Genomic DNA, 23,431 nt, shown 5'->3' with positions numbered 1-23,431 from the left:
TGAAAGGGTCATTGCTTACGCTAGTCGGTCGCAGTTTAAAGCGGAAGGCAATTATTCTACGGCGTAAAAGGAATGCCTCGGCATTATTTGGGCTACCACGAAATTCCGCCCTTACCTTTATGGTTGGCGCTTTAAAGTCGTAAGGGACCACCATGCCTTGTGTTGGTGGCTAATTTAAAGGACCCTTCAGGACGCAATCCACGATGGAGTCTCAGACTTCAAGCAGTCGACATAACCGTCGTTTGCAAATCCGGACAGAAGCACTCTGATGCCGACTGCCTGTCATGCGCCCCAACTCACCCGCCACCGCAGGATGACGAGGCTGACGCCTTCCTAGGAACAATAAGCGCGGAAGACTTCGCTTTGCAGCAACGAGAATATCAGGAGGTAGAAGCCTTGCGAGGAGACGCCATAACATGTACCGAAGAGGCCTAAGCACAGCCAAACGGTGTGCTGTGGATGAATGTGGCACTGATGCATAATTCCCGCTTAAAAGGGAAGCTGATTCGGCTACTGATTGATTGATACGACTGATTCCTTCTAAATGAAAAAGAAAAACGCGTCGAACGAATCGATACCAGCAAGATGAAATGTGGAACAGTACGAGTGGTGCAAGAAAGGTTTTTTCTCAGATGTCCTCAGAAATGCGGTTCAATGTGAAAAAAATGATAATTTGCCAAATGTATAGGTTTCATCATCGTTTTAGTCGTTGCTGATGTTTTGTCACGAGCGTGATCACACAGTGTCACAAAAGAGCGCCTAATCTAAGCGTGCCCTGCGCATCACTCAAGCCCGCAAGGAAAAAAGACGGCCCCGCGGCAACTTCGACAGAGGGGGAGAGCGCATACGCCACTGGAAGAGGTATCCAGAATACGTGGCGCACATCTCACATCGGAAGCGCGTTGATTATATATGGTGATTATGAAGGAGGAAAGAGACGCTTAGATTCTGCAGCCCATCAGGGAACACGGCGCAGTGTCATAGGGGGGAGAGAGAGTAGGAGGTAAAGAGGAAAGAGGCGCCTCGTCTGAATCGCATCTCGTCGTCTGCGCCTGCGCACGCTGCGTTGGCGCCACCATACCAACTAGATGGCGCCACCATACTGGCGGAGGCTCGGGTCGTCCAACGGCGGCGGCGGCCACGGCGGACAACGACGCGAACCGAAACGGCTATTGGAATGAGCCCATAACAGCTTACGCTGTAAAAAGGCTTGACGGGGTCTGTACCCGATAATTGCACTTTGACAGGGGCAACAGGAAACCTTTGTATGCGACAAGCTTACAGTGACAAAACTATACATGTGAAATATAAAACTAAAAGCTTTGAAATTAACATTCAAAAGGAAATACTTTACTTTTGTGCACGACATCAAAATTTATGAAAATTTGGAGAAACTTTCCAGTACAAGATCTAACAGCAGCAGCACTAGTACAAACAATGCTGGTTGTTTAAAAGAGTAGGCAAGATATATGCGATCATTTATCGGCCATAGTTAGTACGGGTCCGTGGCGAAAATCAAAATGATTCCGCGCGTCTCATAAAGATGCTCTCTTTCAGTCAATCTTGCAAGTACTTTCAAGTGCAGATTGTTTTAATGTCTTGTTTGTAGCGGGTCATTAGTATAGAATCGTACAAGTCGACAACAGGTATTACGTTTAGGTTTTTACGGCTGGGCGTCTGTTTGCGTTATACGAAGCATTGACAATCAAGCGGACAGCCCTTTTCTGTAATCTAGAAAGCCTCAGAATATTGGAAATTGTGGTGGTTCCGCAGACAACGTAGCAATAGCACAGTTTTGAAAGGAACAGTGAATTATACAACATGCAGTTTTACTTTTTCAGGCAAAAGAAAACGTGTGCGTGATAATATACCAACCGTGCGAGAAAGGCTCGAACAAACAGAATCAGATAGCAAATCCCAGGACGTGTTTTCTTTAAAGAGTATACCAAGACATTTCACAGCAGGAACCACCTCAACTTTTGATGACTTTCTTGTTTTTAGCTCTAAATAAAACCGCGTTTGTTTTTGTCGTATTTATAGTTGGCAAGTTCCTCAAACCCTAGGTATGCAGTTTCGCAAGTATGTTATTTGCTCTGGCTTGAATTTCCAATAAATCTGATACTAAAAAAACTACTATCGTCAGCATAACCAATAAATTGGGTATTTTATCTATTCTTACAACGTCATTATTACATATATTAAAACGTAGAGGCCCCAGGATGCTTCCCTGTGGTACTCCGCTGTTTAGGGATCAAAAGCTTCATTTATAGTTATTCAGTTGTACCTGCTGCTGGAGATGACTCAAGTAGCTTTCCGTAAGTCTGAAAAATACTCTACTTAATCGCATAATGCTCTAGCTTTTTAAAAAAAATTGTATGATTATCCAATGAAGGGCGTTCGAATAGTCGATAAATATTCCAACTGTGTAAATTTGACGCTCAGCACCGTCTGCTATGATTTCTTTTTGAAGAAGAAACGCGGATTCCGTGGAACGGTTTTTACTAAAACCAAATTGAAACGGCGTTATAATGTTATGGCGGCTCAAAAAACTGTTCATTCTTATGTGTGTAAACTTTTCAATAGCTTTAGGAAAATTGGGCAGGATGGAAATAGGCCTGTAGTTTGATACACTATTTTTGTCAAGGCCTTTGAAAATAACGGTAACGTTAGCAAGTTGTGGCTCTCTCGGGAAATCGCCAGGAGAAAATATTAGATTGATCACATGCGTTAGGGCTCGGGCAATAATATCAAGCACGTACTTGACGGGTCGAACTTGTAGATCATCAGGGTCGGCGCCGTAGCTATTTTTGAGAGATAAGAACACGGCTACAACTTCTGACTGGAGACGGGAAAGAAATTCGTAGATTCACGTGTTCTCGAAGGCATAAATTTCATGCAGGGAGTATTATGCACACTGCTTGCGACAGAGGCAAAAAAATATTTTTTTTTCTAAAAAGGTCAGCTAGCTTACGGCCAGTGAAAGTAACATTGTCTAATTTGATCTCAGTGGGACCAGTGTTTTCTTTAAAATAACCTAAGAAAGAATTCGGCCTTTTGCAGACAAGTTCCGGTTTTCAGGATAGTTCGTGATTAAATAAGTTATAAAGGTATCGTTCTTTTTGCCTGCGCTAAAAAGGCTATTTGTTTTATTACGACGTTTCTTAAACGCTTGTAAATCGGAGGCGATTTTTGTCCGAAGCAACCTTTGAATTGTGCATTTTTATATATGATAGCTTTCAAGCATTCCGAAGTAAGGCACGGCTTTATTGCCAAACAGGGGCGGGTCTTCTTGATGTAAAGAAAAAATACGGTGAAGGCTGTTTTAATTTTGTCCATTAGTAGTTTATACGTGGGAGTAGCGTTAAGACTGCCATAGATGGAGCGCCAGTCTGTAGCTAATAAAATTGAACGAAAACGCTGCAATGTCTCCTGGTTTACGTTACTGTATGTGACAGAAGTTTCATGTTTGTATTTGAGTTTGGCTTGTGAAAGCTTTGTATTATGTATATCGGCAAATGGTCACTAATATGTGATCCGAGAACTCCTGAGTCAATTGTCTGATTTTGACAGTTTTCTATAAAAGCATCAATACATGTTGATGTGCTTAACTGTATACGAGTCGGTTGTTTTATCACATTTCCGTAAGTTGAGCCTGGGGCACAGAGTTGCTCAAAAATCAATGTTAAGATCACCTCCCAAAATTTGTAATTATTGTCATTATTCCGAGCAAGTAATGCCCCTAAGAAAGATGAAAATGAAGGTATTGTCCCGCCAGGTGGGTGATACATAACCGTTAAGATACCATGGCCGGTATTTTGTAGCGATGCCTTTAAAGTAATAATGCCTTTTCGCGCTTATCGCGCTTTGTCAGTGGTCGGAGCGACGGTCCGCTCGCGTTATCAACGGGATCATAAGACTAGAGTAGAATAAGTCATAACGCCTCGCTTCAAAATCGCGGCCCATATGCGCACTTTACCGTCACAATTTCATAATCATCTGTAATTCGAGAATAATTCGAGAGCAGTTCGCCTTTAAATATGTCTTGAACTATTAACGTAAGAGCACCCCCTTTATTACCGCGACAGTTTAGAAAGGACGTATAACCAGGCCATTTCAGTACCTCCAGTTCACTTGTATACCAAGTTTCGTGAAAACTTGGTATAACTACAAAAACAAAATTTGAAACTTTCAATAAAAGTTGTGATGAAGTCTTCTTTGTTCCGGGCCGACTGGGCGTTAATATACCATTCATTACTTGTACCATTCAAAATACCATTACCACAATAGCATTCATTACCATTAATAGACCCTTCATTCACGTGCTTTAGTCTCTTGCGCTCGTGTTTGTAGCATCGGGTCGATCTGATTGTATACGCGACGTGAATTGTGTAGTACATTCTAGAAGACACGCCGGCATGAGTCATTACTCTGGAAGCTTCGATGACTCATGTATAAAAACTGACGTGCTTGACAGGCAGGTCAGATTTACGACTATCGCCGATTGTGTTCGCCACGATCGTTGTGCTTTGAGTGTAGCCTGTTTCTCCGGGGCAGAGTTTCGCTCATTAAAGAGTTAGTTTCGCCATTCATAGTTGTACTACTGTAATGTTGACCGTCTTTACCACGTCACAATATTTAAATACAAATTTTTTTCTGCCCACCATTCATGACTCGAATCGCTTGAATTTGTGACAATTCGCACTTTCGTACTTTTTCTGCTTATATGTTTTCTTCATTGGTTTTTTTAGTTTAGCCCTCCCTTCATAGACATCGTGTCGCCAGTACGTATTAAATGAATAATTTAAAATCAAAATAGACGTGTAGTCGGCGGGTTCGCTTTTGACGTTGTCGCATAGTTATGGTGTACCTTTGCACGATCTAAAACTAAAAACTTCGACTTTTTCACTGAAACCTCATTAATGCTTGTCCGTTCCTGCCGCGTATTACTAGGTTAGTGAAGAATTCGCTAATAGAGTAGTCAAATGTTCGCTTTCAATGAATGTAGAGTCCAAATGCGATTGTAATACGCTTGCTAATAGGACTTGCGGACTTTAATGACGATTAATTTCAATGGTGACCGAAAGGCGATCTGCGACTACAGTGTAAAGCAGTGTCGATGGCAGCACCGGTTTTTTGTAATCACTTTCGTCAAATAACTTTTGCGTACTACCTTGGCCATTGTCGTCCCATCACGAGTAAGAGCCAAATTACGGGTAGACGATGCCAGGCATTGCGAACTGGCTGGTGCCAGAGCATGCGAACTCTGAACTGGTGCAGCAATTCAGGGTATTCAAGGTATTCCAAATCATTGAGAAGAATCTTGTATTGAGTGCAGGCAGTAGAAGAGCAGAGAAACGTGTATACCTCCGTGTACTCGGACTACAGCTTCAAACATTGTCAGCAACCGCAAACGGAGTAGAGACGGCGCAGCAGGGTGTGGACTTACACGCTCGTTTCCGGACAAATCGTAAAACTCCTCGATGACGCTGGTCCATCGCTCCCGGATTCCTGACGTATCCGAGTGGTTCCTTTCAAACATGTACCTCCTGGGTGGTGTGTAGTACGCTCTTAGCAGCGGCTGCATGATCTCGTACTCGTAATTCAGCATCTCTTCGAATGTGACGCCATCCACGACGCCGCCACCGTAGTGGGCGTACAGCGTCTGGAAGTAGGACCGGTGCGCTGGAGACCCAAAGCCAAGAGTGAAAACTTGGCTCTGTGACTCATCAATGCCTCCGGTTGGACGAAAGACAACCTGCACATTGATGAATGACTTGAAGGACCGCTAAAAGTAAGAGTAAATCAGTTTGTTAAAACGGTAAAGCATTATTGTGATGACAATCATGCGGACGCTGGAAGCGCAAACCCGCCGTCGACACGGCAACCACAATGCGTGTTGTCCAAATCCATGATGATGATGATGATTTATCAGCATCTGCTTTGAAAGTGGGCAGTGACAAGCAGTGACCCAGCCTGCTTCATTTATTCAGGTATACTGTAAATGCTTTTCATTCTAGCATTTGTCTATACATCTCCATAATTCAGAAGTACTGCAGATTTGGCAAGTTGGTGCATCGTAATCTTGTCTTGCTTTAGCGCAACTCTGTTTGAGTAAGAAGGGAAAAAAGGGGACAAGTGACAGGCTGAGCGCTAACTTCCAACTGGTTTTATTTCATGACCCTAATGCGCATTATATAGCCCGCTCAATTAAAGCGCACGTGACATAACAACCAAAAAATAAAAATAAAAACTAAGAAGCATGCGAGTGCAGTTCACTGAAACTGTGTTGACAATCTAAGAAATTCACGTTCCTTGCTTGATAAAGCTAAGGAGGGTGTGCTTACGCACAGCTTCTCACCAGCATGGAGGCGTTATGTGGCGGATGATAGACGGTGCTGTGATCGCAATATGGCGGCGCACTCGATGAAACGGTCTATACCGCTTCGCTTTATAATTCTCATAAAGCCCCACGCGAAAACTCCGGCCACACGGAGTAAGAACTATAATCCGATCACACAGTGTTAATAAACTACCAACCAGGGTTCCGGACGATTATACTCTCAGCTGGAAGTTATTTCCCGTTGCAGTGGAATGATTCATTGCTGCGCCAACTACGCGAAACCTGCTACATCCTACTAAAATTGGGCAACTGTCACACCACGTCACATGAACTCACCCACCATGTTAGCTTGGCTGGTGAGGTGTCGTGCTGCTGGCTCGAGGACGTGGGTTTGATTCCCGGCCACGGCGGCCGCATTTCGATCAAGGCGAAACGCAGAACACCCAGTGTACTTAGATTTAGGTGTACGTTAAACAACCCGAGGGGGCCAAAATCAATTCAGGAGTCCCCCACAGCGTCATGCCTCCCAATCATATCGTGGTTTTGGCACGTAAAACCCCAGCAATTATTAGAGAGTTGTAGAATAGGGGCCTCTAACGTTTTGAGGCCTCAAAGAAATAGCGTCGAAGCCACTGGGCATGCGCAAGACGCAAACTGTGCTTTGATTTTGCGTCGGGCACGCTATTTCATTGATTTAAGCGGGACCTCAAAAGCTGCCCCAGAAGCTTTCGTCAACAAACATGGCGGCGTCCATCGAAGCGACGGCTCTAACCTAGCATCAAACTGGGCTCGATTCGTGGTAACGCGTGAAGTTCTTAAGTTAGGAGAAGTGATTGCGGTTATCGCTTTCTCTCAACATATGTAATAAATATTGATTCATTGGAAGCCGGTGATTCCGAATTCAATTGTCGATTTCATGGCTCGTATACACGGATTGACTTAGCTCGGTGAAGGTACGTAAAGTTGGTTACTCAAAACTAAGCGCAACAAATTGCTTGCTGCTAATAGAATAAGTTCTAAATTGTAATTAAACGAAAATCTAAATTACTCTTCTTATCATTAAATGGTAAATTTTATTTTATTATTTATGCCCCAACGCTAACACCCGCAAAGCTCTTTGGGGCCCCAAACTTTAGGGGCCCCTATTCTAAAACTTTATTAGCACATAAACATGGTTTGCTTTTTCACAGTAACCGTTTTTCACAGAATAACCGCTGTTATCAATTTGTCGCTTAACTTTACTATATATTTGTGCGCCGTCGCGGCTTTTACCATTTCGAGCGAGTTTCGTTCGGGACGTGCTCGTCGCCGAAAACGACTGCGCGCTTCTCACATTGGTGTGCCGTTTTGCGCAGTAATCTTTTCAAGCTTCGCTTACACCGATACAGACAGCGAGTGCCATCTGTTGTCTGACACTTTATTTTAACGCATGTTCTTGCCGTGCTAGACACCTAAGATGGCGGCCAGGTTGATGTATATGGACAGTATATAGAGCATTTTACCAGCTAACCAGGACCAAGCTAATTGACAAAAAAAAACAAAAAAAAGGGAAAACAAGATAGGACGATGACACAAAAAACACGAGATATCATAGCGCGAAGACTTGTTTTAGCTTATAAAAAAGAAGCCGTGAGCACGTCTCAGATCGCTGGACAGATTAACTTCTACGCCGTATACGCAGAGATGATGCTAAACATTATTTTGCGTTCATGACAGCAAAAAAGCAGAGTCCGTAGTTAATATTACTTTAAATAAATAAAAATAACTTAGTACTGTCTGTCATAAAATAAGAGCACTGATTTCGCCCTCTGCAGCAATTCGCTGGAACTAGTGTTATATGCAAGCATGTTGTTGATGTCAAGGGCCGTTCATCGCGGCGGCAAGGACATTTTGTTACCATGGGTCGTGCAAAACAGGATTGCCGCAGTTGAATGCGGAAATGTGTACACAAATAAAACTGCCAAATAAAAATGGCTACATTTGGCTATGAAATTTCTTGCACTTTTTTCGTGTTTGGCTACATTTGGGCTACAACTTCTCTAGCTTTTGGTTACGCCGTCTGGTCGGACCTGGCAACACTGCCTGCGCCAAGACCTCGTTCTTGCAGTCTTTCGAAGAAAGAGAAGGCGCTATGCGCTTGAAATCTGCCACTTGGTCTCCCACGACTGTATTGCCATTTTGGGAACAGACAAGCGAGTGTCCTTACCTTGGAAAAATCTTTCAATGCCTTAACTATGCTTACTAGAGAAATGAGGGTATTGGATTAACCTTATGTTTTATATATATATATCGGGCGCATAAGTGCTACGCTCTAAAAGAAATGCCTCGAAAATTTGCGCTGTGTGCGCTTCCATTATTGAAGCTTCTGCTTCAGTTTGCTTCTTGTGTCACAGATGTGCAAAGTCTCCTTGAATGATGTACTAAAGTAATAACATTTCATGAGTAGCATCAGTATACAACTAGGGGATAGACGTTGCCTATTTGCTGCCTATAATATCGCGATTATGGCGATGACGCCAAGTCTTGCAGTTGGACAATAAATATAGAATCAAATTAATATATCTGACAAGTGTTTCAACGAGCACTAAACATTCCAACTAGGATATCTTTGTGCCTGCGAGCAGGGCTGAGTGGAGTTTCCACAACTTCTAAAATATACTGATTGGTTTAACATAACACGTCAGTACATAGATCCGCAATATTTACAACACACGACGTTTATTAGGTCGTCCCCCCTATTGGGAGATGCGGCAAGCTTTAATGTCTGCTCTCAACTGGTACCCTTATTCTGAAGCACGCGACCATGGTGTTTCATACCTCGAACCTTGTCTCGCTGATGTAGTCGGTTCTGAAATCGAGCAGGCAGGGCCACCCCCACTTTTCGTTGATTTCAAGTATGCTGCGAAACACGTCCACCGACTCGATGTCACGTGTATCGGGATGCTGCGGCCAGTGCAGGTTGGCGTCGCGCAGGTATCCGCGGATGCGCGGCACGTAGTCCGTGTCCTGCGTCACGATGTCGTTGCACGTCTTGAAGAGACGAGCCGCCCTCTGCGCTGCTGTCTGGCCCTCGGCTGGGACGTCCTGGCGTCTGCGGAAGGGAGCGGCGCGCGCGGTTAGCACTCTCTTTTTTAAGAGGCTTAGTTGTCACAGCACACTAAGTCTGGGTTAGTTTCAATTCTGGCCAGCATTGCAGGTAGTCTACGTTGGCAGCTAAGAAGACAGCTTCAAGAAATCGAAAGCATGCAGAACCGTTTCGAAGACGTGTCTGCGGCACGACGCTATCTCGCGAACTTTCCCTAGAGTTTCTTAGTTTTCTGCTCAGACGCCGTCTTCTTTGCACAGCGCAGTAGCCTACCTGCTTTTTTATTATTATTACGGTGATGTCATTGCGAAGGTGCCCGTATTGCCGGTTCCATCACAGTTGGAACCAGATTTAAATTAGCCACTACCCGCTTTGTGGTCTGTTTCGCCGTCTACGGTGGGTATTAGAACACACGCTTTAATGAGCACCGGTATTCCCCTACATGGCTCCCGACCACAGGAACCCTATTGGATGTTTTTATTTATACGTGCCGTCATTCCCCGAGCCCTGCCACGTGAGGCTTCAAATGTTGAGCGAACCAGTCAATTGAAAAGGCCGGAGCACCGCATGCTTACATATATGATGATAATACCATGGGGATTTTCCCTTCGTAGAGGGCAGACGTAAAGCTTACGTCTTAGAAATCATAAAATTAAGATCATAGGAAAGTAGAACAAAACTGAGCACAGTCACACTGACTTATAACCGCGACTGAGTCGCCTGTCGCTCATCGCCAACAGTTTCTAATTTCAAGACCATCGCAATACAAAGAATAACTAGCAACACTGTGCAAAGTGTTAGCAATAATAAATATAAACACTTGCTACATAAAAGAACTAATTAGTAAACACTTATTTGCACAACCATGGCCTCCGAAATTGCGCGCGCTGGCACGTTTTGCTCCGGCCGGCCCGTTCGGCGCGCTCCCCAACAAATACGTTCCTCGCGGCACCTACGCCCAACCGTCCCTAGAAGGCACTGTTGGCCGAAGACCCGGCCCCCGCTCACGGGAACCTTTCGGCGGTGACGAGGCGGAAAATCGTCGAGTTGTCTTTGTTAGGGATTCCACATGCGTAAAGTATAGTACCTGTGGTAACAGTAAGTGCAGGCGAACGCCTCCAGGTTAGCGCGCTTCCGATTAGGTGATAGCGAAAGCCGAGGAACGCATCTGGATGGATGGTTGGATGGAGGGATGGATGGATGGATGGATGGATGATGGATGGATGGATAGACGGATGGACGGAACGGATTAATCGATGAGTGACCGGACGGACGGACGGACGGACGGACGGACGGACGGACGGACGGACGGACGGACGGACGGACGGATTAATGGATGGTGGGACGGATGGGTGATTGGATGGATGCTATGAGCGTCACCTTTGAAACGGGCCACCAAGCTCTTGTTATTATTTTGCGTATTGTCCTACCTATATTTTGGAGAAAACGCACATATGCCGAGAATTCCAAGCATCAAACTTTTTGAACCATTATTAAGAACTAGTTTTTGTACGCCTCAATTTGTGGTCTCCCTACTTTTCTGTCACCAAACCTCCAGTCGCCTCTTACGAATCTCTATAGAGGACATGTTTGCTTTCGCCCTGCTATCCCGGAATCCAAGGGCTTCAAGGAGCCTAGGCTGGTAGCTGGGTAGATATCTTCGCATAGTCCAATAAAATATGTTCCATCGTTTCCCTAGCTTTACCGCAGCAACACATGCGTCTTTTCCTTGGTATACGTCGCTTTATAACTACACCTTCTAAGGCATCCTGATCTCGCTTCGAAAAGTAAGGAGCTTCCCTTTGAGGTATCATGAATTAAGTTCTTTCCCGATTTCGTTTTTTTCTACGCCTTAGTCATAGCAGTTTTCTTCTCCACTGCCACCACCCGATAAGATTGTGTCAGCCTCTCTCACTTGTCGTTTGACGTTCTTTGTTTCCGTGTTGCTGACCATAGCCGGTCGCATACTTGCTGGCAAGCTTCCTAAACCTCTAAACCTTTCCCTCCACTGTGAGTCAATGTTTTGCCTGTACAAATACCTGAACACCCTCTCGCACCCCATCTACTTTCTTCCATATTCCTCAGTCCCAATATTGTGACTGTGGGACACAATAGAGGAGAGGCACCTATGGGTGATAATGGGCAGAGTGATTGACGTACTGGACGGACGAGGGGCAGGGATCGCGAAGCAAATAGCCAAAAATGTCACCGACCTGCGTAATGTTCAAAAAGCAGTGTGCATGGTGCCATAGGTTCAAATGCCGAGCTATGCAGTTGAAAGGGCAGTGCTTGCAGTGAACAGGGAAATTTGAACGCTTGCTAAAACGATGAATTTTATGGTCATTGACATCCACCGAGAAGTGCACCGAGCAGACCGCGAAGGTGCTATTGTGCGAGACGGGATACCTTTTAGCTAAAGTGCTGCAACATTGCTTGGATGTCGGTTCACGGCGCGGGCTGTACCTTTTTTTAGGCGGGCCCCAGTCAATCGGGAAGCAATGAATGAATGAAGTATTGAATGTAGCGACACACCACTAAAGGGCAGAATTAAACCCCAAGGACCTAGAAAATGACACACAAAGGATGAGAATATACAAGGTAAAATTTGTTACTACATAAACATGTAATGTGGTCGCTAGCAGAAAGAATGGCTGGAAATCAAATGCAGCTGAATGACGAAGTGATTAGCGTGTACGGCTTGTCCAAAGCGCATCTACGAGATTTCGAGCAGTCGCCTGTTATTGACAATTTTGTGTTGAAGGGTGCAACAGAATGACCCGGTCAAGGCATAAGGAGGAGGCGTAGGCGTACTAATTAGGCGAAGTCTGAATTGGCAAACGGCAAAATAGACCTGTATGGAGCATTTATTGATTAGCGGCACATGGCAACGGCAAAAAGACGTGGCTGGGAGTAGCTTGCCTATGGACAGGTAGTGATAGCAGCGAAAAAAATAACGGATCGGTTGATTGCATTAGAAGTGAAATCGGGTAAAGTGATATCAGTGGGAGATATGAACGCGCTCATGGACAATTTAGATGAAAATGCTGATTACAACAGTTCTCTAGTGCTTGATCTGTGGGATGAACAGAACGTTATAGTAGTTAACAGAGAAAATAAGTGTCATGGAAAGGTAAGGTACCAATGCGGTAGCACCCAGTCATGTATCATCAACGCCTTAGTCTGGCAATGGTCTACGAACAACTAGGCCAAAAGATTATACAAGAAAATGTAAAAAAAAATAGGCTGAGTAGGGATCATAGGCGTTGAAACGCGTGAGACGCTATGTACACATTTCTATACGCCAAGGTTGTGCATCAACAGCAAAGGCATTGGTGTAAATAATGACATTTAAAAAGTGTCATATGTATCTTAAAACACTGCTGACTCCAATTATACACCAAGTTCGAATAACATGCGCAAAATTTTTTAATAAGCCAAGTGGGAATGTCGACGCTTGGATATTTGTACTCGGTATGAGCATGTCGTTGTATGCCGCGGGTTCACTTCTTTGTGTTTCACAATTCGTTGCAGCAGGCAAAATTTTTAAGTGGCTGGATTGCGGCTTTTAAAGCCTGCTCGATATAAAATAGTTTATGTTCTCATATCTGATGTGCCTGTATGATTATTCGCATGGAGTCCACATTCTCAAAGTACAACAAAACACACTAAAGGATTGAAACTTGTTAATGTATTTTGCAGCTGTATACTTTTTATGATTCTAAAAATGTAGAAATTGCTGTTGACGTGAGTTCTAAATCAACAGAATCAGTTAGCGCCTCAAATGAACATTAAAGTTTGGGAGAGACAACGCAAAACACGAACCAATAGCATCAGAATTTCTAAAGAAGAATGAAGAGCAAATAATAGAGATCGCAAAAAAAACAGAAGGAAAATTGAGGCTTTTCCGACAGCAGTCTGGGAACATAAGAAACTGGTAGACGTTATCCAGCAGGAAACAAGACAGCCAAGGAAAAAAAATACATTTTTGATTGGAAGGAGGAAAAGTGGTGGAACAAGGAAAAAAAAGTAAACTATAGAAGAGCGTTAGCAGGCGTCTACGGATCATCGATAAGCCAAAAAGTTGGGAATAGGCGAAGAAGAGGAGATCGTTAGATACAACAAATACCTAGAAAAGTGTGGCGAGTGAGTTATTGCAAGTGAAATATAAATGCGCAAGTGAACGTAGAGCAACACTAAAACAAGGTGAGAGCAGGAGCCTGCTCTCACCTTGTTCGCGTGTTGCTCATCGTCTTCAGTTTCCATCTCCCACATTCCCCGTGTTTTCCAAGTGAACGTAGGGTGTATAACAATCGCAAAAGAGACAAAGGCACCCCAAAATGATTGTGGAGCCATACAAGAGCACTCGGAGCTCCAACTAAATATTCGGAAACGGCGGTAAGCGTTGAAGACGGTAACATTTGCGAAGGACACTGTGCGCTGCGGTACATCAGAGAATCCGATGTTATTAGGTATAACTTCAGCACGAAAGAAACCGTAGTTCAGATGACAGATACAGCCATAACAGGGAAGACTGAGAGGTCAAAATTTAGCATAGGAAGATTTTATCGGAAAAACGCAGCACAAAGTGTATTTAATAACCTAGCAGCAGGACCGATGAAATCCCAATACAGTTTATCAAAAACCTCATTCCAAAGATGGAAGGCACGGCTGAATAGTCCGAATGTGCAAGTGATAATTTATTCAGTTAGACACATACCTCGCAGGCTCCAACTGGACCAGCCGGGGTGGCTCGGTCAGCTAAGGCGTTGCGCTGCTGAGCACGAGGTAGCGGGATCGAATCCCGGCCGCGGCGGCCGAATTTCGATGGAGGCGAAATGCAAAAACGCCCGTGTGCTTGCGTTGTAGTGCACGTTAAACAACCCCAGGTGGTCAAAATTAATCCGGAGCCCTCCACTACGGCGTGCCTCAAAATCAGAACTGGTTTTGGCACGTAAAACCCCAGAAAGAAGAAGAAGAAGGCTCCAACTGGAGTATTGCGTGAGGGGTGTAAGAGAAACAAGATTTAGCGAAAATAGGAGAGCATAGCTAGCAACAAATCAAACTAATGAAAAAAGACTCCGTTTAACATCAAGGAAACTAAGAACAGCAGCAACAATCTGGAGGATCAGAAACGCACATGGCTCATCAAACTCCTGGCAAAGATCTGCAAACGCATGCATACCTATAAGCTGGTTGCAATACGCGAGAATGACGACAGTTAAGTCACATGGTACAAATGAAACACTGTGTGCGCATGACTACGGAATGATTTTTATAATGTTTCTCTAAATGATTCGAGATTATTAATTTCAACAATGTGGCTTGGAAGTTCGTTCCAAGGTGCTATTGCCACGAGGTAATGCAGATTTATTAAATGCATTTGTGTCGCCAAACACACGCGATGAAACTGTGTGCGTTGTATAAGCGGCGAGATGTGCGAAATGGTCCGGAAAGGTGTAATGTAGTTGCGTGTTTTTCTGTGAGTGATTTTGGGCAGTAATCAAAGCAGACCTATCGTACTTCTCGATTCAACAGATGGGAGTGATAGTGATTTCTTTATAGACTGATGCTAGAATGCCTACTGTAATATTTCGCGCTGAAACAAGGCGGCATGGTTTTCATCAGATTCGAGAGAATTTATTAAATATTATTGATGTGGCGACCAGATGGCGGAAGCGAATTCGAGCTGAGAACGAACAATGGTTCTGTACGCCATTTCACGAGTGGTTGAAGGGGTTTCATGTAGGCTTCGTTTTACGTACCCAAGTGTGCTAGGTGCTTTTGCTGTGAGATGTTTTATGTGCGCCTTCCATGATAAGTTGTAATATGGATATCTAGATATTTGTACAAGGGGGTGAGAGTGACAGCACTGTTATCAAGCGAGTAAGTGTAAAGAGAGAGTTTTATTTCGGCTGATGATCATTAATTAGCATTTTATTGCGATAACAATTATCATCATCATCATCATCAGCCTATATTTATGTCCACTGCAGGACGAAGGCCTCTCCCTGCGATCTCCAATTACCCCTGTCTTGCGCTAGCGTATTCCAACTTGCGCCTGCGAATTTCCTAACCTCATCATCCCACCTGACTTTCTGCCGTCCTCGACTGCGCTTCCCTTCTCTTGGTATCCATTCTGTAACCCTAATGGTCCACCGGGTATCCATCCTACGCATTACATGGCCTGCCCAGCTCCATTTCTTCCGCTTAATGTCAACTAGAATATCGTCTACCCCCGTTTGTTCTCTGATACACACCGCTCTCTTCCTGTCTCTTAACGTTACTCCTAAGATTTTTCGTTCCATTGCTCTTTGTGCGGTCCTTAACTTGTTCTCGAGCTTCTTTGTTAACCTCCAAGTTTCTGCCCCGTATGTTAGCACCGGTAGAATACAATGATTGTACACTTTTCTTTTCAACGACAGTGGTAAGCTCCCAGTCAGGATTTGGCAATGCCTGCCGTATGCACTCCAACCTAGTTTTATTCTTCTGTAAATTTCTTTCTCATGATCAGGGTCCCCTGTGAGTAATTGACCTAGATAAACATATTCCTTTACAGATTCTAGAGGCTGACTGGCGATCCTGAATTCTTGTTCCCTTGCCAGGCTATTGAACATTATTTTTGTCTTCTGCATATTCATCTTCAACCCAATTCTTGCACTTTCTCGATGAAGGTCCTCAATCATTTGTTGTAATTCCTCTCCATTGTTGCTCAATAGGACAATGTCATCTGCAAACCGAAGATTGCTGAGATATTCGCCATCGATCCTCACTCCAAATCCTTCCCAGTCTAAGAGCTTGAATACTTCTTCTAAGCATGCAGTGAATAGCATTGGAGAAATTGTGTCTCCTTGCCTGACCCCTTTCTTGATAGGTATCTTTCTACTTTTCTTGTGGAGAACCAAGGTAGCTGTGGAATCATTGTAGATATTTGCCAAGATATTCACGTATGCCTCCTCCACTCCTTGATTACGCAATGCCTCTATGACTGCTGATATCTCTACTGAATCAAATGCCTTTTCATAATCTATGAAAGCCATATAGAGAGGTTGATTGTACTCCGCAGATTTCTCGATTACCTGATTGATGGCATGGATATGGTCCATCGTAGAATATCCCTTCCTGAAGCCAGCCTGTTCTCTTGGTTGACTGAAGTCAAGTATTTTCCTGATTCTATTGGAAATTATCTTGGTGAATATTTTATACAATACTGAAAGCAAGCGAATGGGTCTGTAATTCTTCAGTTCTTTAACGTCTCCCTTCTTATGGATAAGTATAATGTTGGCGTTCTTCCAGCTCTCTGGTACACTTGAAGTTGTGAGGCATTGCGTATAAAGGGCCGCAAGCTTTTCAAGCATGATATCTCCTCCATCTTTGATTAAATCTACTGTTATTCCATCTTCTCCAGGCGATTTTCCCCTGGTCATGTCTTTCAAGGCCCTTCTAACTTCATCGCTAGTTATAGAAGGAGCTTCTGTATCCGGTTCATCACTATTTCGAATGGAAGAAGCTTGGCTGTTTTGGCTACTGTACAGGTCACTATAGAATTCTTCTGCTGCTTTTACTATGTCATCGAAATTGCTGATGATATTACCATGCTTATCTTTCAGTGCATACATCTTGCCTTGTCCTATGTCTAGTTTTCTTCTTACTGATTTCATGCTGCGTCCATATTTTACGGCTTCCTCAATTTTTCCCACGTTATAATTTCGAATATCCCTTACTTTCTTCTTGTTGATCAGTTTTGAAAGTTCAGCGAATTCTATCTGATCTATTGAGTTGGACACTTTCATGTTTTGTCGTTTCTTTATTATGTCCTTTGTTTCTTGGGAGAGCTTCCCTACAGGTTGCTTTGGTGCCTTACCTCCCACTTCAATTGCTGCTTCTGAGATCAGCCTAGTTACGGTTTCATTCATTAGCTCTATGTTATCTTCATCTTCCTGTTCTAAAGCTGCATATTTGTTTGCGAGCACCAGCCTGAATTGGTCTGCTTTTACCCTTACTGCCTCTAGGTTGGCCTGTTTCCTCTTCACTAATTTCACTCTCTCTCTCTTCAAATTGAGAGAAATCCTAGACCTCACTAACCTATGGTCACTGCACTTCACCTTACCTAACACTTCTACATCCTGCACTATGCTTGGATCGGCAGAGAGTATGAAATCTATTTCATTCCTTGTTTCTCCATTAGGGCTTTTCCAGGTCCACTTCCTGTTGCTGCGCTTCCTGAAGAAGGTATTCATTATTCGGAGCCTATTCCTTTCCGCGAATTCTACTAACATCTCTCCTCTTGCATTCCTAGAATCGATGCCGTAGTTGCCAATGGCTTGCTCACCAACCTGCTTTTTCCCCACTTTTGCATTGAAGTCCCCCATGACTAAAGTATACTGAGTTTGCACCTTTCTCATTGCTAGTTCAACATCTTCATAAAACTGTTCTATTTCTTCATCATCGTGACTAGAGGTTGGGGCATAGGCATGTACTACCTTCATTTTGTACCTCCTATTCAGCTTTATTACGACGACTGCTACCCTTTCATTAATGCTGTAGAATTCATCAATGTTGCCCGCTACGTTGTTATGCACTAGAAATCCTACCCCGGATTCTTTCTTATCTGGAAGACCTCTGTAGCAGAGGACGTGGCCGTTAGTCAGTACTGCGTAAGCCTCACCAGTTCTTCTAACCTCACTAAGGCCAATAATATCCCAGGAAATGCCTGATAATTCTTCAAGTAGTCCTGCTAAGCTAGCCTCACTCGAGAGGGTGCGCGTGTTGAACGTTGCCAGGTTCAGTTTCCAATGGCGGCCTGCCTTGACCCAGAGATTCTTAGCACCCTCTGCCGCGTAGCAGGTCTGACCGCCGCCTTGGTCAGGTGCTCCGCAGCCACTGGGAACTGAGGGCCATGGGTTAATTGTCGGAGTCATGAGGGAGGTAGTGGCCGAATACTGCACCAGGGAGGCCAATTCCTGTTCTGGTGAGGGAGTGACTTTGATGAAGCTTAGTGGGCCTGCCTAGTTTGGTTGCACCTGAACTAGTATAGCCCCACTAGCTCTCGGCAATATGTATTTTTTTTCTTTGCCGGTGTCAGGCACCACTCCATGCCTGAAAATGTAGGGGAATGGAGCAGGATTCGAAGTTACGACCTTCAGATTTGAAGTGGGGTGTTCTACCTCTACTCCACGCCACCTTGTTATATATATGGACACTCAAAAGCAGATTGCTGCTGTCGGCGTCGCCGTCGCCGTCGCCGTGAGGTTCCGTATGACGTCAATGGAGATGAAATCATCGCCGCGCGCCGAACGCTGTATGTGAGAGTGAAAGGGCGCGAGGGAAGCGCTCTTTCACGGGGAGTGAACGCACGGCGGAGAACAAATGCGCGTTCTGCGCTGTGCTCCCTTAAGGGCTGCAGAAGTAGTCGTCTCTTTCCTCCTCTACAATCACCATATATGTAGAGCAAACGTGCCTTCTTCCGACGCGCGACAGGCCGTGGGGGAGGGGGGGGAGGGAAGGGAGGCGACGTTTAGCTCTGGCACGAGGTGCTTATTTATATCAGAGGCTCCGGCAACAGTCACCAACGCCGCACGCATTTTGAGCGAACGCGGGCAAAACGCCGACGGCGTCGACAACAGTTCTGCGTGTTGCCGGTGCTGCTGCATGTCCAAGTTTATACAGCTGATAAAGCTGCTATCATTACTCCGTATAGCTCTCTTCAAATTTGCTATCGCAATTCATGCTTTGCCTTTCAGGTGAAACTGCGACAACTTTTTAATGCATTTAGTGACATTTGCCTTAGCGAACACTAGTTTGTAATTTTATCCAGATCTTTTTGAACAGCGATGTGGTCGTCGGGTGTCTTAATTTTGCGATAAACTACGCAATCGTCCGAAAATAACCTGATTTTTGATGTTATATTGGACGGCAAATCATTAATGTAGATGAGGAACAATAGCGGACCCAGCACGCTACATTGAGGTGCACTAGATGACACATTGGCCAAGGAAGACGAATGGTTGTCAGTAAACAAACTGTTTGCGGGATGTGAGGAAGTTCCTTATCCATGATATTTTAAGGCTGTTTAAATGTACTGATGTCAGTTTGGCTATCAATCTAGAGTGGGGAACGCGATCAAATGCTTTGGCGAAGTCTTTGATAAACCATCGTCTACGTATGTGAATGGCTCATTAGTGAATTCGATTAGTTGAGTCTCACAGGAAAGTCCTTTCCTGTTGCTTCTAACTGCTGCACAATGTTAGATGCTATGGCATGCTCTAGTAATTTACATGGAATGCTTGTTAATGCTATGTGTCGGCAATTATCATGCTTTTATCGCCAGACTTAAACATGGGAAATAGTTTCCCGACTTTCCTATCACATGGTAGTTTCCCTGTGGATAAGGACTTCTCAAAAAGGCGTGAAAGGATGGGGGCTTTATGTGTGGATGTATAGTTTATAATTGTATTATGCATACCATCAACGCCGGCTGAGATAGAGGCCTTTAGTTTCTTAATTATAGATGAGATGCCGGAGGCATCAATCTTTGTTGGTGCCATATACCTGTAGTTTACGTCTGCGATTGCGAGAATGGTTGAATGAAAGCAAACGCAACCGTCGCGCGAAAGGCCGTGGGGGTATGGGAGGGAGGGAGGCGGGGCGACGCTGTGGTGCTTCACCTAATGCTTATCTTGCAAACGGGCGCAAGGGGAACTGGCCACTCAATCTCCCACGCGAAAGCAAGGAAGCGGGAAGGCAAGGCGCGAGGGAGGGAGGGGGGGCAGCTTCTCTTCTGCCAACAACTTCTCCTCTGCACAACTCCTTTGCACTGTGCCCGGCGCTGGCGGTCGCCCGCACCGTCTCTTATCTCCACACGGCTCTGACCTTTGTACGCGCTGTGCATTCGCCGCTCAGTTTCCGTTGAATCGAATGACCGCGTGAACAATTCGCCCGCTGCGGTGGCTGCGCTTGTTGCCAGCGTTTTGACAGTCGTTGTCTGCGGTCATTCGGTGTGATCTATTCTTGTTTGCTTGTGCGCGCTGACACAACGCTTGTTAATTCAGTTAGTCCAAATGTGTCCAAGTTTATGCAGCCGATAAAACTAGTATCCCTACTCCGAATAGCTGTCTACTAATTTGCTGTCGCAATTGATGCTTCGGCTTTCGGGCGAAACGGCGACAGTTTTTCTCGTATATTCATATTACAGTCCGACGCTCACGCCTTTAGGTTGTGCGTAAGTCGTACTTCACGATTTTTCTGACGGATTTAATTGAGCAATTCAATTTTTGTTCACTAACACCTTACGCACGTGGGTGGCCTGTGTGGTCGGGGTGATTCGGGATGATGTGGTTCGGCATTTTTATTTCCGCCAGACGCTGACGCTGAAGCCAGTGCCGGATTTTATGCGACACGAGACCCTTAACACTGTCGAGTTAAAAGCTTGGACGACGCTCAAGCTTCGCCTTCAACAGTGGAACGCAAAATCAACCAAATATCCTTGACTACTACTTAAGCTTCCCGGCTACTGCAGCTTATGTAACCGTAATGTTTAACTGCAAACGCTGGCGGAGAACGCTATGCACGAAGGTGAGCTTTCTGGTTCTTTTTAACAGCGAATCTCGGGCGCTATAGCGTAAAATAATTCCAAACTGTTTTTAGTCCAAACTCCTGACGTGAAATTTCCGTAACCATTGACGCAAGCATGACCCGCAGCGTTGTCTGAACAACCCAATCAAACACTCTCCTCATTTATAGGAGGTCATCTTTGTCCACTTTCAAAAACAATAACATTGTCTACACTCGGCGGTTTTTGTTATCTATTTGGGTTCCAAGAGGCGAGGAGCACGCTCTAGTGGAGAGGGTTTCGATTGGGCCGAGCTGGCACAGCGAAAATGGACAACCGCTTGAAGAGGGTGGTGCCGGCTTCTCCGATTGGTCCGCTTCGCCTTACTTAGCTTGCGGTGGCTGGCCGAAAATCTCGGCGGTGTGCAGCGGAAGGATAAGAATGCTGCTAAAACGGATCCTCAGCAAGGAAGAGTTGGCAGAGCGATGTCGTATGCATACCGAAAGGGCTCTATAACGTTTTACTGCCACGCAAAAAGGTTTATCATGCTGAAATAAATACATGCTCAACGGCAGGTGCGAATAGCGAGAGCCAGAGCGATCGGTGGGCAGCAATCTTCTATTTTTTCGGAACGGGCAGCCTCTGGCTATTCAGAAAAATTTTGTTTTGTTCCACTTATTTTTGAATTTTTTTTTTGCGCGTACACATCACTTTGACGTGTTGAGATTTCGCCCTTTTGTGAGGTCGCGTGACAGAGAGGCGAAGTGGGCGTAGCCAGAAAACATTCACCATTAGCAGAGGGCTAATGGTGAAGAGGCGTCGAATCAGGAATGATTATTTTTCTTTTGTGCGGTTTAATCATGCGTAATCAGTGTGTACACGTTATATCAGACTGGGGAGCTATAGCGGTTTTCGTGACGTCGCGTGACAGACAGGCGAAGTTGGGAGTGGCCCAAAAATGTTTTGACCAATCGTGGAGGCTGATTGCAGAAATTGGAATCAAAACAGCTTGGAATCATTTTACGTTATAGCGCCCCCGTTCTAAGTCGAGCCTTCACCGTCTGCCCGTCGGGCGGTGTCACGCAGGTCAAGTGACCAGGAGAGGAAGAGAGCCGCGCTTGGAGAGGGCAGGTCACGTTACCAGCAGGGCAGGAGAGGCGCGGGGAGAGCAGGCGCCCAATCAAAGGCCGCGCTGGGCGCGAGGAGAGAGGCGTGGGTATAAGAGAAGGTGATTCGGTGAAAAAAAAAAAACGCAAGCCGCGCGAAAATAAAAGTTGCTCGCCGGCTTGCGGATTCGAACCACCAAGCTCCAGGGTTGGACTACCACCACGCTAACCTATTCAGCCACTGTCGCTTCCCCGGGGGCTGGGGCCGCAAGCTTCAGCTTCCCTGGTTAATCACCTTCACTGGAGTGGAAGGGAAGACTAATTTTTTTTACTTTACCCCTCATGGGGCCATGAGGGAGGCGTGACACTCCCACTAAAGCAGATCTCAAACGGCAGAAGGAAAAGTGGTTTGTATTTGAGTTGCTGCGTAGGACAAATATGTTTTCTCGTATATTCAAATTACAATCCGACGCACGCTATCATGGGTGTAGGTTCTATGTAAGTCGTACTTAGCGAACTCTTTTATGCATTTTATTTTGTGAATTTCAATTAGGTCAGTAAAGTCTATGCACACGTAGAGGGCCTGCCGACGCCGGACGCAAGGCACCTACGCCGGATTTTCTGCGACACGGGGCCCATCGCGTTAAAATGACGCATTGCGAAAAGAGACGCGCTGCAGATATCATTAACGAATGCGGTCCACCATGGCGGACCTTGCAGATGAAGATTTATTCAACATTAACACGTGTTGAATCACACGAGACGACGTGTTCAACCTTGTATAAGTGCGCCCCACCACCACAGTGTACGATGGCAGACGTGCACCTAATTTCGATGACCAAAGCGACCCCTAGCTTCTATCTTCATCGTCAGCAAGAATATCCACGCGCATTTCACATCTCCTGGCTGACAATGAAGGTTATCGCTGTGCAACGAGGCTAAAGCGATTGCAGGGCTAATGCGTCCGGGGACTAGGGATGCAAAATTTCCGGAAATTTTGAGCGAGAGAACTTGCTTTAGTTTTTTTTTCAGGATATTTCGGAAATTCTGACGAAAATTGAAACTGCAGTGATAATAGCTTGTATTTATTATTGCAACAATAAAAATACATATCGTAAAACACAGGCGACTATTACTTAGTTAACGGGAAGACAATGGAATGAACCCTTTGGTGTTTTCAACGAAAGATTGTTAATCTGACACCGCAGTAAAATGTGACTCAGTGATTCAGTCACTCGCTGGATGCGCTCGCATTAGGATAGACTGTGGCTGATTTTATGCTACGTAGACCAGCTTTGAAACTCATTTACTTGTGAACTTTTCGCGAAGCTTATTGCGAGCTTTTCCAAACA

The 23,431-nt window shown here is 44.9% G+C and overlaps 1 protein-coding gene across 1 annotated transcript; it reads right to left on the bottom strand.

Moving 5' to 3' along the window:
- Nucleotides 1–5,305: 5,305 nt before the first annotated feature.
- On the bottom strand, nucleotides 5,306–22,718 carry LOC125941323 (uncharacterized). Its single transcript, XM_049658345.1, has 3 exons — nucleotides 22,654–22,718; nucleotides 9,158–9,431; nucleotides 5,306–5,755 (listed from the first exon to the last, which is right to left on the bottom strand). Exons 1-3 carry the CDS (start codon nucleotides 22,716–22,718, stop codon nucleotides 5,306–5,308), a joined length of 789 nt encoding a protein of 262 aa, XP_049514302.1.
- Between the last annotated feature and the right edge of the window lie 713 nt (nucleotides 22,719–23,431).

Source organism: Dermacentor silvarum, chromosome 11 (assembly GCF_013339745.2).
Source record: "Dermacentor silvarum isolate Dsil-2018 chromosome 11, BIME_Dsil_1.4, whole genome shotgun sequence".
NCBI classification, from domain to species: domain Eukaryota; kingdom Metazoa; phylum Arthropoda; class Arachnida; order Ixodida; family Ixodidae; genus Dermacentor; species Dermacentor silvarum.
The sequence above is the reverse complement of the archived record's forward strand: the minus strand, read 5'-3'. Positions and strand labels throughout refer to the sequence as shown.